The 16,408-nt window shown below is 54.5% G+C and overlaps 3 protein-coding genes across 3 annotated transcripts; 1 reads left to right on the forward strand and 2 right to left on the reverse strand.

Moving 5' to 3' along the window:
- Positions 1-8,608: 8,608 nt before the first annotated feature.
- Positions 8,609-9,057, reverse strand: B0T26DRAFT_705738 (uncharacterized protein; the record flags this gene model as incomplete). The annotated part of the gene is made up of 1 exon (XM_060441770.1): positions 8,609-9,057. Exon 1 carries the CDS (start codon positions 8,803-8,805, stop codon positions 8,611-8,613), a length of 195 nt encoding a protein of 64 aa, XP_060299121.1. The 5' UTR covers positions 8,806-9,057.
- Positions 9,058-11,939: 2,882 nt separating this feature from the next.
- B0T26DRAFT_254584 (uncharacterized protein) lies at positions 11,940-12,510 on the forward strand. Its single transcript, XM_060434004.1, has one exon. The coding sequence runs from the start codon at positions 12,134-12,136 to the stop codon at positions 12,458-12,460; it is 327 nt and encodes a 108-aa protein (XP_060299122.1). The 5' UTR covers positions 11,940-12,133; the 3' UTR covers positions 12,461-12,510.
- A 2,516-nt stretch (positions 12,511-15,026) lies between these two features.
- On the reverse strand, positions 15,027-15,631 carry B0T26DRAFT_254547 (uncharacterized protein). Its single transcript, XM_060434003.1, has one exon. It carries the CDS (start codon positions 15,534-15,536, stop codon positions 15,141-15,143), a length of 396 nt encoding a protein of 131 aa, XP_060299123.1. The 5' UTR covers positions 15,537-15,631; the 3' UTR covers positions 15,027-15,140.
- Positions 15,632-16,408: the final 777 nt, after the last annotated feature.

A 16,408-nucleotide genomic window follows, 5' to 3' on the forward strand; every position in this document is an offset into this window, starting at 1 on the left:
GATTGCTCGCAACACGTGCACCTCGGCCCCGGCCGCCTTACAGACCCCAAGCTTGAATTATACCGCCGACGAGAGAATACGTATACGGTAGTCCTGGAAAAGAGACAGGGGCTGCTTCAAATCAAGACTATTAATCACTCCGTACAACATCAATTCCCCTCAAGCAAACACCTCTCAATTGATACCGAGTCATGATAGCACCCTCGAACTACGGAATGATTAAATAAAACCGGCACGCCGTCCCCAAACAACCTAGTCATAACCACCGGGTTTTTGATGCGGAACTAAATGAATAACAGACAGTGGCCGTCTTAAGGGCTCTCCAAGCGTGTTACCATGTTCCTGTTTAGACATGTAAGCCAACATATTCCTCATTTCCCTTCCTCCTTCTATACCGCAGGGTACATAGTTACCTGCGCATGGACGAGCAGCCATGTCAGAAGGACAAGGATACCACCAAGTAAATTAACTGCCTTGAGAATAGAATACGCTACCTGGCAAGTCAGGAACGGGAGTTGAGCGGCCCTTTTCTTTCTTTCTTTCTTCCTTTTTGCCTCCGGGGGCCCTTGCGGCGGGCTGCTCGCTACACTCGAAAGCAGTTCTTTTCCTTAAACTCTCCGGAAGGAGTTATTATTTTAGGTCTATCCGATCGAATAATCCCCCTCTCCGGATTTCCAACTGACCAGTCCCTAGCTGAGAAAGGTTCGGGCTAGATAAGGAGTTGACAAAAATGCCTTACTCCGTTACCTATGCCACCTTACGGCTGGCAGGCTCACCGACGATGGCTTCAGTGGTTCCGTTCAGCTTAATAAGGCAGTTACTTTGGCATGTGTGTCGTGCCAAGGCTCTGATGTAAGAAATACCGGATTCTGAAGCTCCTCACTCAACTGCTACAACACTTAACCAGGGTCATGTCATGAGGCTAAGCTGTGTAGTAAAGTATATATTTTCATATGGCCTTCTTAACTCGGCTGGAAATGTATTGCTTTCGTCGCCGCCGGACAGGTGAAAGGTGGGAATCTACATCAAACAATAGTACTGCTACTTGACCCTCATCACCCCCCATACTTTCGTCTAGACTTGTATCCTCTGGGTTTCCCAATCACGATGCAAATAGTACCATTAGAATCACCTCAAAACAGTAATCTTCCAAACAGGTATTCTATGCGGCCTGTCCGTAGGTTTAGCCCGTGGTTGTGGTTTGAAGGTAGTAGAATCTAGCATTGTGACAACCACCGCCGGTAATACTGCTCCGAGCGCTGCCCTTACCATAGTCCTGGCTGTCGTCATCGTTTACCATAATCCGCATGGGGAGGAGTCACGCAACAGCATGCTCTCTCACTGCCATTAAGCCGGCATTGTGATGGCTGTTGCTGGGGGAACTGTGCTGCATTATCCGGGTGGGAAGCTCGGAGATGATGCTGCATGTGAGAGCTCAGACGCAGTCTTCTTCACGCTGACAAAATTCTTGCAGAGAGTTACCTAGGTAGTTGCCGTTAACCGACATGCAGCATGAACCTTTCTTGTTGCCGTCTTCCAAATGGCTCACTAATGGCGCCGCTTGCACTGTATACCAGCGAGACAACAAGCTAGGGGGCGAATATTTCAATGGCATGGCTTTTATGGACGCATGGAAAGTCTAAAGCGGGCGAGTGAAGAGGCGAAAGCAAAGCAAAAAGGGGGAAGATTATCACCCGTGGAATAACACAAACAAAACAAACCCCCTTTGTCTGACAGCCACACCCCCTTTACAACCCAGCACACAACAACAACAACAACAACAACAACAACAACAACAACAACAGCAACAAGCGGATATCTCGCACCGTCGTGCTCACTATCACTAGGCGGCTATCCAGCACGTCCCCAAGCAGGTAAGGAGCTGGGTCCGAACCCGACCTAGCTGCACTGCTGCCCTCCCTCCATGACAGCTCACCTGTACGATACGATACGAACACGACACGTTTCATGCGCGCGCGCGCCCTGCCACTTTTTGCCTCTCCTGAGCCCGTCGAAGAAATCCGAGCTATACGACAGCAAAGCGTCGCGTAAGGTACCTTGGGTAATTCCCTCAAACCCGCTCCACAAAACGTCACCCCCTTCATTTGTTTTATTTTATATCTTCTGCTAGCAGGCCAGATGCGACATATTACCTGCCTGCTAGCCCCATTGTCGCGTACACTGTGCACGATGCCCGCTATGTGTTATTTCGCGCAGTCGCTCGATGCCGTGCCACGGTTTCACGACAGACGAGACCAGAGACAGAGACAGAGACAGAGATACAGTTCCAGCGAGCTAGCCAGCCACCCACGAATTCTCTGCCTGTCACTCTGCCTCTATCTCCACAGACAACTACACGACGGAAAGACATTGCGCGTTCAAAAAACCTCTCAACTCGTGGAAACGTCATCGACTCACTGGCTGGCTGGCCGGTTAGGCAGACAGATAGGCAGACCAGCACGAGAACCATCGCCAGCTAGGCAGACATTTTAATATTTATATTTTTGGCCTGCAATATGGGTAACTCACCCGTGGCAAGGTACTGCGAAGCCTACGACGATGAACCACCACCACCACCACCACCACCACCAGCAACAGCAGCAGCAGCATACCTACAGCCTCACACGCAGCTTGTCGAGGACTTGTGCTGGATCCCTACAGCCTACTACAGCCTACAGCATATATATGTATGTACTGTTGCCCAGACCTCTAGGCAACAGGTATCTGTTTTGTCCTAGCTGGTGGAGCGGTAGCTCACGACAGGACTTCTTTCCGAGGGGTGCTTGTTAGGCACGTACAATCTCTACGCACCAAACCACCCAAACTCCTGGTCCAGTCTACTTACGTACGTACGTACACCTTGCACACATCCACATCCACACACGGCTCTCCAGACTGGCAACGCACTCGCTCTCGTGCAACTCGTGCACACACACACGCACACACACACACACACACGGTGCGTACGTACGTACGTAACACGCCACACGCAATACCCGGGAACCTTTGCCTTTGCCCTCCCCTCCTATTTTATCCATCCTCTTCATCCACCACCACCTCTACTCCGGCGGATCCGACCCGACCCGGTCCAATCCGACCCGATCCGATCCGGTGCTCAAGCCGAGCAGTGCAGACCAGTGCAGTGAAACGAGGGCACGGGCGGGGAACGGAACATGGTGAGTGGCAGTAGTACCGCATACACATAGTACACAGGGCGTGATATACTATGCCATTATATGATATGATAGGAGGGATAGGATATGGTAAGAATGGGGGAGAACTCGGAGAAACACACACACAAGTAGGTAGATAGACAGCTGCCGCTACCCGCTTGTCTTTCTCTCTGTCTACCTGTCACTGTTAGTCAGTCTTGGCTCGAGGCCGAGACAGGACAAGACGACACTGCACTGCACCTGACCAGAGGGGACCACCTCAGCAGCGGCAGCAGCATCAACGGCGACGGCGACGACAGCAAGCACGATAGACGGCTACAGCACAGGAGCCTAGCTTTCCGCTACGAATTCCATACAACATCACCGTAGAAAGATGGAAGACACACAAGACCTGGCTGCCGTGTAACCTCGCGTCCGTCTGTCCGTCTGCCTGTCTGCGTTTGTGTAAAGGGAGACAGACACGCACGCACTCACACAGTGATATCATCGAGTAGAGTAAATAACCCACCCATCAACCCACTCACTGGTGGGCCAACTAGCGGCGGCAGCGGGCTGCCCAAACAGACGATGCCGAGCCCACGAGCGACACACAGCAGACTGTATGTCCACACACACACACACACACACACAACACGTAGCAACCGACCTCCCCTACCTACCTTATTCCGTCACTGTTAAGGCGGACACATACAACGCCAGGCAATAGTTACCAAGGGCGGGTGTGATTTGGTACAGTACAGCAAACCAGCTTTTGGTAGAGGCGATGGCAAGACAGGGTAGCAGTAGCACGCCTCGACTTCCGTTTTCTCGCCCACGCCATGCCATACAGCCAACACTAGCAGCAGCGGAAATGCCACCACCTTCTGCTTCCCCCTTCGCACTTAGATTGATTGCATTGCGCGAGTGTCGACACTTTCCAGTCTAGCAACCCGAACCTGTTTTTTCTATCTCTGGTTTGCAGTTGCTAAATGTAGGGACCGGAAAATCAAGCTCGCGATTGAAACAAGCCAGATATAGACACTTGCCACTATTTGGTCGCATGTGTGATAAAGTCGTCTCTCAACCTGGGTAGCAACCAACTTGATTGCTTGCGACACGAAAAACCATGGAACTGGAGGACCCTACCTGCCTTTCCCAGCGGCCAAAGCGGAAAAGGGCGCGGCAATGTATGTACGACGTTAGCTGCTGGAGTGATCGGCGCTGAGAGCGCCCGGCTGCTGTAGTGGAGGGAGACAGGCAAGCCTGGCCGGCATGTCGTCCCCGGAACCTGTTCCTGCAGACGGACATGACCCTCTTCCACCCCGTCCGGTGCGCATCATCTGTCAGTCCGCGAGTTGCACCACATCACATGGCGGCGGACGTCGTGGCCCGCTGCTTTCTCTTACTACATTTTTGCGTCCTCAGCTTGGCCGGAGGATGTCCCGGTGATCTGTGTCTCTCAGAAAGCAGCAACTGATACGAGGACACCACTCGTCGGGCAGGCGTGGTGGAAGCGTCTCTCGCTTCTTGCGCGGCCTCGCAGTATTGCAGGCCAGCAGGACGAGAGGCTAATGAGCTTGGGGATGGCCCTCGTGCCTGTCCGCGGGGGAGTCTATGGGCGTCCAGCTGCATGTCTCTGATGTGTAATCCGGAATGGATGCTGCTGCACTGGGCAAACAGGGACCGCCGATGGCCTTTGGTGGCTGCGGTTGACCGGCGACGGCTGGCTTAGGCTGGATATGCACGCCATACACTTGCATATCCACGAACTGGAGAACCCGCCCACTCCATCTTCCCTGGTTGGGTGGGCGCCTGGGGGTGGGTGGTGTTGGGAGGTGGATGGTGGGAGCATGCACGGCAACCCGTCGTCGCGGCCTGTTTGCTGCGTTCTGTATGCCTCTCCCCTCAGAGAGGGACAGGCTCGGCAGGTAGCCATCTTGTTTCTCATAGGCTTTGTGTCAGCTATGCAAATATTGCTGCACCTCTCTGCGTATGCTAGCTAGCCAGAAGCCAGCCGCAGGCCCACACAGGTCCGCCGCGGCCGTCCGCCGCTGGCTCGCAGGAGGAAAGCTCCGAGTTGGTGTGCGTGAGTGCGTGCGTGAGTGCGTGCGTGCGTGCGTTGCGATAGGAGAGAGGGTGGCCGCAGGTGCCTCGGTGCGGGGGCCGGCCAATGACGGCGCCGTGAGCGAATCTAAGAGGACGGAGCTTCGGCAGCCCCAAAGCCAAGCACCCCCAGCCAGCAGCAGGCCATTAACAGAGAGTGCTTTCGCCGACAGGAGCGGGCACCATCCCATCAGCAAATTCCCACTCCCACCACGACTACCCCACGTTTCCATCTATTATGGATGTTAGCGTAAGCGACATATTCCCCAGACAGACAGATGGATTGCGTTGCAACCCCTCGGCAGCAGAGAGTACCCTGGGGGTTCCTAGGTAACCAGGTCCTGGCCCTGGAAGTTGCTCTCAAGTGCTGCTGCCTCGCAGTCGTAGTCGTGGGTGCAGTTGCAGGTGCGGCAAAGCCACCCACGAAAGCCATTTCGGGCAATCCGCGCGGGTGCGGGTGCGGGTGTCCAAGGCAGAGGGAGAGCTGGTGTTTGACTTCGGGTGCTGTTGCTGATGCTGCTGCTTTACTGCTTTACTGCTGCTGATCCTCCCGCTCATGCTCCCACAAACTTGAGGGTCCTTTAGAATCGAGGGCAGCGATAGGAGAGGAACTGGCCAGAAGAAGCAAGCCGTAGGGGCGTCTGCGTGTCTCGGAGTCCGGACTCGACGCTCTCTCTCTCTGCTTGTCTCACAGCACATCTCAGCACGCTCACGACCCCCAAGGCACCTAGGCTAGGTAGGTATTCGCCAACACGCCAACACTGGCCACCTGGTTATCCCGCATACTCCGTATCTTAGGTGCATGCCCGGTTAGCTATATCTCTCGGTGCGCAGTATGCAGCAGCGTGTGTTGGTTGGAGAGATACTGGCTGAGGGCAACCTAACGCGAGTCCGCGGGGTATGTACGTACCCACAGTATGTGCCTGGAAGGCCGTGGAAAGAGCGGGGGAGGGCGTGTGCCAAGAGTTGAAATCTGACTGCGTCTTATGCACCAAGGAGGTTGCTGCTCCGTACGTAGTAGCTAGCGTCTTGTCTTCTGAAGCAGCAGCAGCAGCAGCAGCAGCAGCAGCAGCACGACTAGTAAACAGCCCTTAGCCCTCTTCTTGCGCCAAGATACCTTATGCTAGGGACAACAACGACGACGACGATGACGACCATGACCCCGATTTGGTGCCATTCTACCTATATATTGTGTCCCTCTCAATCTCCGAGCGACCACTTGGATCGGGTAGGCGCAAGGCCGCCAACACTCCTTCCTGGCCTGGCTGCTCAAAAGAGAAAGAGCACGCCGGCCTCGGCAGGCTCTGAAGGAGCCTGTCATGCAGGTGAGACCCTCCTGCTTTCCGCAACGGGCGATATGATAGCTCACATCTTGGGGTTTGGATTTGCATTTGGGGATGGTGCCAATGGATGGGGATGGATGCGCGGCCAACCTACCTGCTTGTGCAGTCCCGTGGCCGGATGTTCAGGTCCCTACAGCATGTAGGCATCCCATCCCCTCAGGGCCCAGCAGATAAGGTTGGCTGTATCAATATGTATGGGTGGCTAAAGGAAGGGGACTCGGAGTCGAACCTGAGCGTCCGTCTAGCGTCCGCTATCCGACGCTCAGAGTTCGGATTGCCCCTATCTCTAGAGCTACGGCGTGGTCGCTATCCGCCAAATGTGAACACGAGAGATACGCAGAGGCTGTCTCCCAATTGACTTTTGTTTGCCGGGGCTTGGGTGGGTAGGTATTTGAGTCCTAGTCGCCACATCTGACGGGTTTGAGACCAGCCTTTAGCGTCGCCAATCCATGGAAGCCGTTGTTCAATCCACGTTCCATGTGTGTTAAACTATCCCCCGCACGCACTTGTCTAGTGTAGATAGGCTCGAAAAAGGAGGCAAGCCAGGGTGGGTAGGAGGGAAAGCTAGCTAGCAGTAGGCAAATATGCATCCCCAAGGCATTGGGAGCGGCGGAGGGCATGGATCGGAGTATTCCATCCATATCCATGGAATCCATTCGTCCACCCCAACTCTCGAGCAACGCATTTTGGCCGTCGCCACGCTAACCTACGAGCTAAATGACAAGAGCGAAGCCAAGCCTCTCGAAAAATGGCTGAAAGCAGCGTCGTGCATCTCAACGAGACCAAAGGTGGCTCCCAAGTTCCAACCCCGACCCCAACCCCGCGATACACGGCACCACCTTCTTTTTTGCACGCCGTTTTATGGCAGATGACTCTGCTAGTCTCGAGAGCTCAGGGGCTTACGGGCATCACTTGACGCTCGAGCAGCCCTCAAATTGCCCACCCCATGATTCATCGTTCGTCGAATGCTGCTGCTCGCCCGCCGGACGCAACGGCCATGCTTTGCACACGAGAGAGAGAACATGACCTGTAACAAAAAAAACGGCCTCATTTCTTCCGCCAAACTTTTCATCTCTAATCGTTCATTTTGGCTCACCCATTCGTTGGCGGCGGTTCCAGTCGTATGGTTTTGCCAAGTCATTTTATTTCTCGCCATTCCTTCTGGTGACAGCACAATTCCGGCCTTCGTTCTGGTGTGACGAGACTTGCAGAGTGCTTTGCTTGCTTGCTGCTAGCTAAGGAAGGTAATGTGCGGAGTAGCCCGTTCGGAACATGGCACACAAACACACACACAGACACACAACACAGCCTAGGCTGGGGCCCGAAGCTCTGGACAGCTTTGTTGTTTTAGTTTTAGCCCTGTCGTCATTGGGAAAAAACGGTGGGAATCCTTTTCCCGTCCGTCCGTCTGCTCTTGAACTAATTCCCAAACCACAGTCTAGCATTCCCGGGTTCGTGTTTCGCACGCATGAGGGACAGGACCACTACCGGGCTTGGGTTTTTAGCGTTTTCCCGCAGCCAGCCTGCCTTTGGTACAGATCTCTCGTCTTGTCGTTAATGCCTGTCCTCTCTTTTACTCGTCGTCCCGGTTGTTAGTCTACGGAGCAATTGCATCCAAGAAAGTAGAGTTTGGCGTAGATAGGATAGCATTCGAAATGGCCCGGCGTTAGGCGGCCATGCCTGGCCTTGACGAGATGCGGCTTATGGAATTGGGATTACATGCTGCTTGCTGATGCTGGGTGTTCTGTCTCAGGCCCGGGTTGCAGTCATTCAGCCGGGCGTTTCGCCATATCACCAAAAAGATTGATGTTGTGTCCGTGTGTTCCGACTGCGACTGATGTTTGAAGTGCAGATACTAAAGGCTGATGGAAAAGTGTGGCGTCGACTCGATTTCGCAACGGTGGCGCCCCCCCGCCCCCCCCCCCCCCCCCCAGGTTCGGGTGCTGGCGTTTCCATCCAACCAGGGGCCCATGATTTCCCTCCCCCTTGCCCTCGCGGCACTTGAAGGGACGCTACAATTCTGTTGGCTTTTCTTTTTTTGTGCTTTTCGGCCAACGTTTGTGACGAGTCCGCAAGCATCTACAAGCAGCACTAGGGTTGCCGACAGGCCTGCTTGGTGTCCAAGCTTTGACGCGCTGTGGCTTTGGTGGCGCTCGGATTGTAGGGATGAACGCTTGGTTTCTCACCGACCCAGTCAGTCCGAACATTCCCCAGCTTGGTGTTTGGAGCAGACACCGAGGTTTGCTGATAACTGTTCTCTGTATCCGGTACGTCTCATGTACATGCCTACATGCACTCTCGAGGACTCCCTTCACTCTCCAGCTCCGGCTAGCCGTCTAAGTTAATGGCCTCGTGAGACTACGTCTTTTAACGACCAAGCCCCGCCGCGTGTAAGCTTGGTATTGCTATTGTCTGTCAAGCCTCCCCTTTTTTTGCTTTGCTTATTCGGCGACGTTGCCGAGGGCTTCGGGTTACTGCATCAACCCCTTGGCCCCTTAGCTTTTGATACGACATTCTTTTCCTATTCCGGCCGGCCTTGCATTCAAAGATTGCGGGGAGGCCCACGGACTTGAAGTTTGATGTCGTATTCCTTGGCGTCGGTGGATCCGCATCCTAGCCAATGAGCGGGCTTTACGTACCTGAATTCTAAGGCTGATCACCTCAGCCAGGAGTGCCGAAACTCGAACAGCCTTCACACTGGCGTTCAAGCGATTGAACTCCGCAAAAACAAATGCGAAAAAGCAGCATAGGGCAAGAGCTGCCCCCTAGCCAGACGTTGCACCACAAAGGCTTGGCATCGAAGGGGGCCTTACAAACCGGAAAACGAGGGAAACTTGTAGGTTTAAACTTGGCGGTTGAGCCGTGCTGGGTTAGGATTGTTTTCTCTCCAAATTCTTGTTGATGACTGAGAATGGCCATTGTTTGCCGTTGAGCCGCATCCGGAATGGCCCGCATGAAGTGCGACTTTGCAATCTCGTCGCGCAGTATACACGGTAGCCGTAGGAGACTAGGAGTAATAGCCGCCGTCCAGCTGCGTCAAAGTCAGCCTGGGCCTCTTACTAGGTATTTGCGGGTTACCATCGGCGCAAAAAGTCGTTCGGACGGTGCATGTCTCAGTGGCTTTTTGCTCTGGAGTCTGGACGGACATGGCCGTCTCGCCCTTCTCGAGGAGTGAGCATGGTGCGTTCGACCCCCTGGCCAGGCGCTCATGGACCAGCCACCGGCTGCTTATTTACTTGCCTTGTGGCGACAAATGGCAGAGTTCGATTGCAGCGGGGGAGAAATTTTAGGCACATCGTGAAAATTTTCTGTGTGGTCGTCAACAAAACCCCTTTTTGGCTGTGTTTGTGGGCGCTACTGATGAATGACGGCCCTCTCCTCCCCTGCTGGGGCTTCGGCACTGAGCCAATGATGATTGCTCAGGATCTTGCTCCCTCAGCTCAATCTATGCCAGATCGGCAGCCAAGGCCACAGGCGTTTGTTTCCATTGTCTCGTCCATTTGAACTTTAAAGGCGGTAACCTAAGGTGCCTTACTCGGTAAGTAATACCTAGCAATCCAATGGAAGGGTCTGGCTAGGGGCCATGTCGTAGTATCAGGCACAGGTTAAATGAGAGGATCTGGCTATCCGAGTGGGAAGATATGCAAATGAAGCTTTTAGGGAGTCTATGCGGCTGCCCGCAGCCTGTCCAGAGTCCAGACGTACATACTGTTACACTAGCAAAAAGGTGCACTGTGCGTTCATGGCGTGGGAGACACGCGATGCAGGCCAAATAGCCAATGCATAATACAGTGCTCCCTACATCGTCTATGCTGCCACTACTATCCTCCCGCGTCTCTCAGGAAAGGGGCCTGCATCTCGTTATTGAACATTGAATGTATTATATAGTCGAGATTGCCCCGACGATGTTTCAACGCGGTTGCGGATGGCGTGCCCTGGTTATGATTACAGCGCACATTGACGCCGTTGCTGCCACAGGGTGAAGATGATCGGCGGCCTGTGCTCTAGTTCCTGAAGATAGGATATGCAAGATAAGCAAAAGATCTGATGCTATAACGGATACAGCCCATGCTGGAGGCAAAAATAAAATATACGAATTCCAAGGCAGCGAGCGACAGCACTGCAAAGAAATAAATTCCAATATCGACGTGAACGATACTCAGTGAACGGCGATAGAGTCCCTATTGGGATTGGAGCTGGCGGTCGGCGACACGGTCAACAAAAATGAAGAAGCAAAAATACGCCGCCAAGGGGGCCCTCGACCGGCTGACCCACCCCCGCCAACTCGAAAAGAAAACATTCCCGTCCGCAACGTGGGGTGAAGATGCGACCTATGCAAATCCTAGTCCGGCTGGACAAGGGTTGTCCGCGCTTATTTGACGGCTCGCGAGCGCTGAGCAAGACAGATTCAACACTGCACACACAGAAGCAAACAGCCGCTTGTCCTCTGGACGGGCCTGGATAATTGATACTGACATATTTTTCATGAAAAAAAGGCCAGCAATGTCAAACTAGCCATGGGTGATTTTTGTAGAATTTATTTGCGGAGGTATCCAAAGCGCGCACCGTGCTTGCTGAGAATAGATGATGCTCTCCCTGCTAATCTCAGTTTGCCTTCCTTCGTCTGCTCGAACGAGGTAAAAATATCCGAACTGAGACGCAGTGAGATTGATGCAAACCTGTCGGCTGGCACATTCCGAAAACACACAAACAAAAGCAGCAGCAGCAATAATCCGCTGCTGACGGGGCCAATATCTCAGCCTTTTCACCAACACAAGAACCAATACATATCTGTGTTGGTGATAGCTCCTTCGTTTTTTTTTTTTTTTTTTTTTGATGCGCGGACCAGACCAGCTGGCAAGGCTCGTCACGTCAAAACCCCTGCTCGGTGAGATGCACACTAACACTGGACAGGCAGCGGGCGATCGGGGGAGGGGGCAGGTGATAGATGCACGCCCCGCATTAGTGCGGTTAGCGCCATCTTGCCTTTTGTTCAAACTCTCGCTTTGCGTGGAATTTGGACGATGGGCAGGACTTTTCAAGCCCCAGCTGACAGGATAGGCCAGAAGATCCACGAGTGCGCCACACACTACTTGGGGATTCTCAGACTTCAGGTTCTCGTGATTGAGGCAAACCAAAATCTTCTTGGGGGAAACGGATTGTCTGGAGATGTCCTCACGAGTGTGCTTTCAAATCATCTTTTTCTTGTTTGGGCACATGGCAAAGTCGAAAAGCCCGGTTTCGGACGCAATAACTTGCCTGGCAATTCGCCGCAGGGGCCGAGGGTCCCGGGCCTTGCCTCACTCGCCCCGACGGAATTCGATGTGGACGACGACGGCATGCTTAAAAATCACGTTAGTGCTGCTGGAGCTGAAGTCGGGGTTTTTCTCCCTCTTTTTTTTTCCCACTTTGCTCGACTATCTCACCGAGCAACCAACATTCAGCCGGCAGATACGTAGCCAGCAAAAGACCAAAGCCACTTGCTCGATGACGCGGAAGTTGGAACTCCATCTGCAAGCCCTCTAGAATTCGAAAATGATCGTCGACCGATCCAGGATTGATGGTCCTCCCGAACAGAGGCTCCCCTGGCAAGCTTGGCCCGTCCGTCCAGTCCATGATCGGAGCGGCGGAATGCTGCCAAGATGCCCGCCGAGTATCTGCGGGGGGAGTGGTTGGATTTCTCGATCGAAGCACGGTGATTTGACAATATTACGGCCCACCCCAGAGGCGCTCAGTGCTGGCGTGCATCTTTGCGGCAATTGTCCTCGATTGAGCAGTTTGGGAGGTTGTGGCTTGAAGTCGACAGCTGACTGGAAGATCGCATGTTCTGAATCTGGTATAGCACGTAGAAAAAGTCCGTGAACTGCTGGCCAAGCCGTCAGCCCTGTCTCAGACGGCGACTCGCTGTGATTTGTTGGTGTTCGACGCTCGAGATTCTGCGTATTCCCGTGCCGACCTACCTCCTACGGAGTACATGCTCTCGAAATTCCAAGCACGCGCCTCGAACCGACGACCACTGGAACAAAAAAAGACCCTTCGGCTTGGTCTCTCAAATGTGTGGGGGTTCCTGCAGCTTCCCGACGGACCTCAATCAAGCTGGTCCCTGTTTTGCTGCTGATAGCCTGAGATGGGCCAGTCCGGCACGGCATGAAACCCGGGTCGTGTGGGATTGTTCATGTATGAGATATTTGATATCATTCTGCCGGGATGGCAGTGATGTGAGAGCGCTTGATTTCGAGGTTAGCTATAACTGACAGTGAACCGCAGCAGCACCAAAACGCATGACCAGCCTGGCTGGCGCCATCCCATAAAAGGGGTCAACCAGCTAAAAACTCTACTGGGAGAGTTGGGGGGCAAAGGGGACTTCCCGTAACGTAGCGAACCTTCAGCGAATCGCCGGCCTTGCCGCTAGTGGACCGGCTCCGTGTTTTCCATGCTGCCCGAGCTGATCCCTCGAGATGCTTGCCTGCTAGTATACAGTCTAATCCCTGGATGTTTACTAGCGTATAGCGTAGCACTTGAGAGATAGGCCCCTTAAGAGTCTATAACAAGGACTCCCATAGCTACTACCTCCCTCGGCGCAACCCTTTAGGGCGAGCCGTACGGTATTGAGGTCATTCAGATCTTGGAAAGTCCCCGCTAATAAACATTCAGGGATTGGACTGTAGTCGTACTGGAGACTGGCTCGCCACGGACACGAAGACAGCTTGGCCAGTGGCCGTCCATCGACATGTATATTCAAGCAAACGATGCAGCGTTCTTCGCTCAAACCACCTGATAGAGCATTACGCTAAAGATGGGAAGGCTTCAAAAGTCCCCGTAAGAATAGAAATTACGAGTGTTTGGTTTCAACGTCTCTTAACCGGGAGCCCCTGACACGCCAGCATTGGATGACCTACATAGTTGCAGTGCGTTGAGGGCAAACAACCCTTTGCTTCTGATGTCGCATTTGCAAATGCTACATGACGTTAATGCACAGGTCGGGGGAAGCTCTTTTACCTCGCTGTGTCGTTCAGATCTCCTGTGGCCCAATCTAGGACTGGGCTACGAAGTCTCGTTCCCCCAAGCCAGACGTCCCTCAGTCTCGAGATGAACTCTAGCAACGAAGCCGGTGGTACAGTCTACTTGGACACACGAGAGATGGCACACAAAGGCAACTCTTGCCTGACTCTGTCCGTATACACCAATGAGAGATATGTGTGGGGTACAAAGACTGGCGATGATTTGTCGGATACTTTGGTGGTGCGGATGCAGTGCTGCAGGTGTATCTGGAAGCAGCTAGATGCAGTCAATCCTCTGGCCGATGATACAGAGAGGGGTACTCCTGGCGAGAAGGGCGCGCAAGATCTCCTCGATCCACTCCTGAGGGTCCCGTGTCCATGCATAGGGCGATATATCCCGTCTCAATTCCGTGTTGCCAATAAACGGCCGTGTTGCTTGCTAAAGGAGAAACGACAGCCTGGTGCAAGTTGGGCGCAGTGCAAATCATGGTGGCTCAAACATGAAGATGGCGTCTCGCCGGGGATGCAGGTGTACAAAGCCAGGCTGGACGGGATCTCGAACCATGCACGAACACGGCCGAGGCTCAACCGTAGGGGAGGCAGGGCAGGCAGGGCAGATTGGACTGGCAAGACACTGCAATTGCCAAATAGGCGTCGACGACGTGGGAGAGGACTTGTCCTCGGAGCTCCGCTCAGTGGCCAGCGGCCACCTGCAAAGAACATGTCGCTATTTCAGATGGCGTTCGGCAAGCGCTGATTGGCAGTTTGGAATTCGAGGGTCGTCTGCAGGAGACAGAGCGACGACACCCTCGCAGTGCGGGAACTACACCAGTCAAACCCAGCCAGTGATTGCCACAGGCCTGTCGAAAAGGGAGGGCAGCCAATGAAACAACCTGCCTGAGGCCGGTTTCTAGTCTCGCGAGTCCTGCAAGTCCTGCCGACGGCAGGACAAGAGTGGTGATAGTGGTGGGTGGTGGGTTGAATTGGTTTCTCTCGTCGAGGGAAAAAGAAGGGCAAGGTCGCACTGCAGCCAGCGACTTCAGCAGTCGCCATCCCCACTCGACAGACACTGCGGGTTTTCGTGCTCTCTGTGGTGGTCGAGCGCGGGCTGGATGCCCTGTGGCTATTTCCATGCCTGCCTCTCAATGGAAGGTCGCCAGATTGACGCTGCAACCCAGACGAGGGAGGGGCCAGCCAGCAAACCCCCACGCTTTTTTTTCCCGCTGCCGTCTCGCCAGTGGCTCTCAACAGCCCGTCTTGTTTTATCCTCCGCTTCCGGCTGCTCCTGAATACCGCGGCAATGCGAGCGAGTAGTAGCAGTTGCAGAAGCAGCAGTAATTAGATGATGATGCACGGCCGAGCACCGGCGCTGGTGATGGCGCCGCCTGTGGTGGATGGAAGACAAGACGGTCGAGCTGCTCAGATGGCATTCTCGACATTCAGTTTCACCAGGTGGGTTCTGGAGACAGTTGTCGCTGTTGGGAAACGCAGCAGCCATTGGACAGCATCCCCGAAAAGGCAAGAACAGCGCCCGTTCGACGCTAGTGGGAAGCGGGAGGCGAGGAACGCAGACAGCAAAACGCCTGATCGCTCTGCAAGTGGAAGACCGGCGCAGGCCTGAGGCCCCCGCTTCCACTTGCCTTTGTGCGTGGCGGGCTTAGAGAGAGACGGCGCCGTGGTAGGTCGCCTGGCCTTGCTGGCCGGCGTTGCTCTTTGCCATGTTTGGCTTCTGCAGCAGCACAACAGCACAGCACTTCCAATAGTACGATGGGAGCGCGCGAGAGAGGCAGAACTGGAGCGAGCAGCAGCAGCAGCAGCAGCCAGAAGCAGCCGGCGGGCCACAGGAGGAGACGAGGGCAGAGGCAGGAGCCTGAGAATGGAAACCCCCACCTCAGTCTGATTTCAATTGCTGCTTGGCGCCGAGCATGGCATGGCATGGCATGAGGACAGAGGACCTCAGTCGACAGTGGAGCAGGCAAAGGCGCAAGCAATTGTGCAATGTGCAAAGGCTAGAGGACCACCCTCGCAGCGCAGGTCTGCTGTCCTCGGCGCTCCAGCCAGGATGACGCCAAGCAGATGACCCACTCTATGGCTCACAACTGACCAGGGTGGTGCCACGACCAGGTCATGCTAAGGGCACGCCCGGGCGAAGAGTTTTCTTCGCACACCACCAGCGACCCCTGCCACTGGACCTTCCTCGTACAAGGCATAGTGCAGATTGCAGCTCTCTCGCCATCCACCTTGGTCCCTGTCCTGGAGGGGTGTGCAAGTGCAGCGTGCGCAGGGTACATGGATACCCCGTACCGCTCGGCGTGCGCCGCAGCACAAAGGTACGTTGCAGGCTCTCGATCGCCGTACCTCCCTCTACTGCGCCAATGTCTTAGTCCTCGTGGGGCCCTTTGTGGTCATGGGCATCTGCCTCGTTCTCCTCCCACACACCCGCAACGACCAGGGCGGGTAGGGGACTGGGATACATAATCCAGGCGTCCCCAGCTCCCCCGACCTCACTCCCCAGATCGGCATCGAGACAGCTTCGTCGTGGACCTTTCCTCTCCTTTCAATCCACCACCCCGCTGCCCTTGGTTCGCCATCCTAGTCCTGCTGCTATGAGTCAACAAGCTGCCGACTTCTTATAACCCGCCCCTTCCCTCGGGACCAGCTTCCAGAGCCTGGGTATCTGCCTCGTCCATCGACAACAAGCAATAAAGCTTCACCATCCTGACGCCTTCTGGCACCTTGGCTCGCACATCCTCTCGCCGACTTCAAGCACTGCCCAGTCACTCCCTCGTCCGCTCCAGCCCCCCCGACA

This window comes from Lasiosphaeria miniovina (genome assembly GCF_030549165.1).
Source record: "Lasiosphaeria miniovina strain SMH2392-1A chromosome Unknown B0T26scaffold_3, whole genome shotgun sequence".
NCBI classification, from domain to species: domain Eukaryota; kingdom Fungi; phylum Ascomycota; class Sordariomycetes; order Sordariales; family Lasiosphaeriaceae; genus Lasiosphaeria; species Lasiosphaeria miniovina.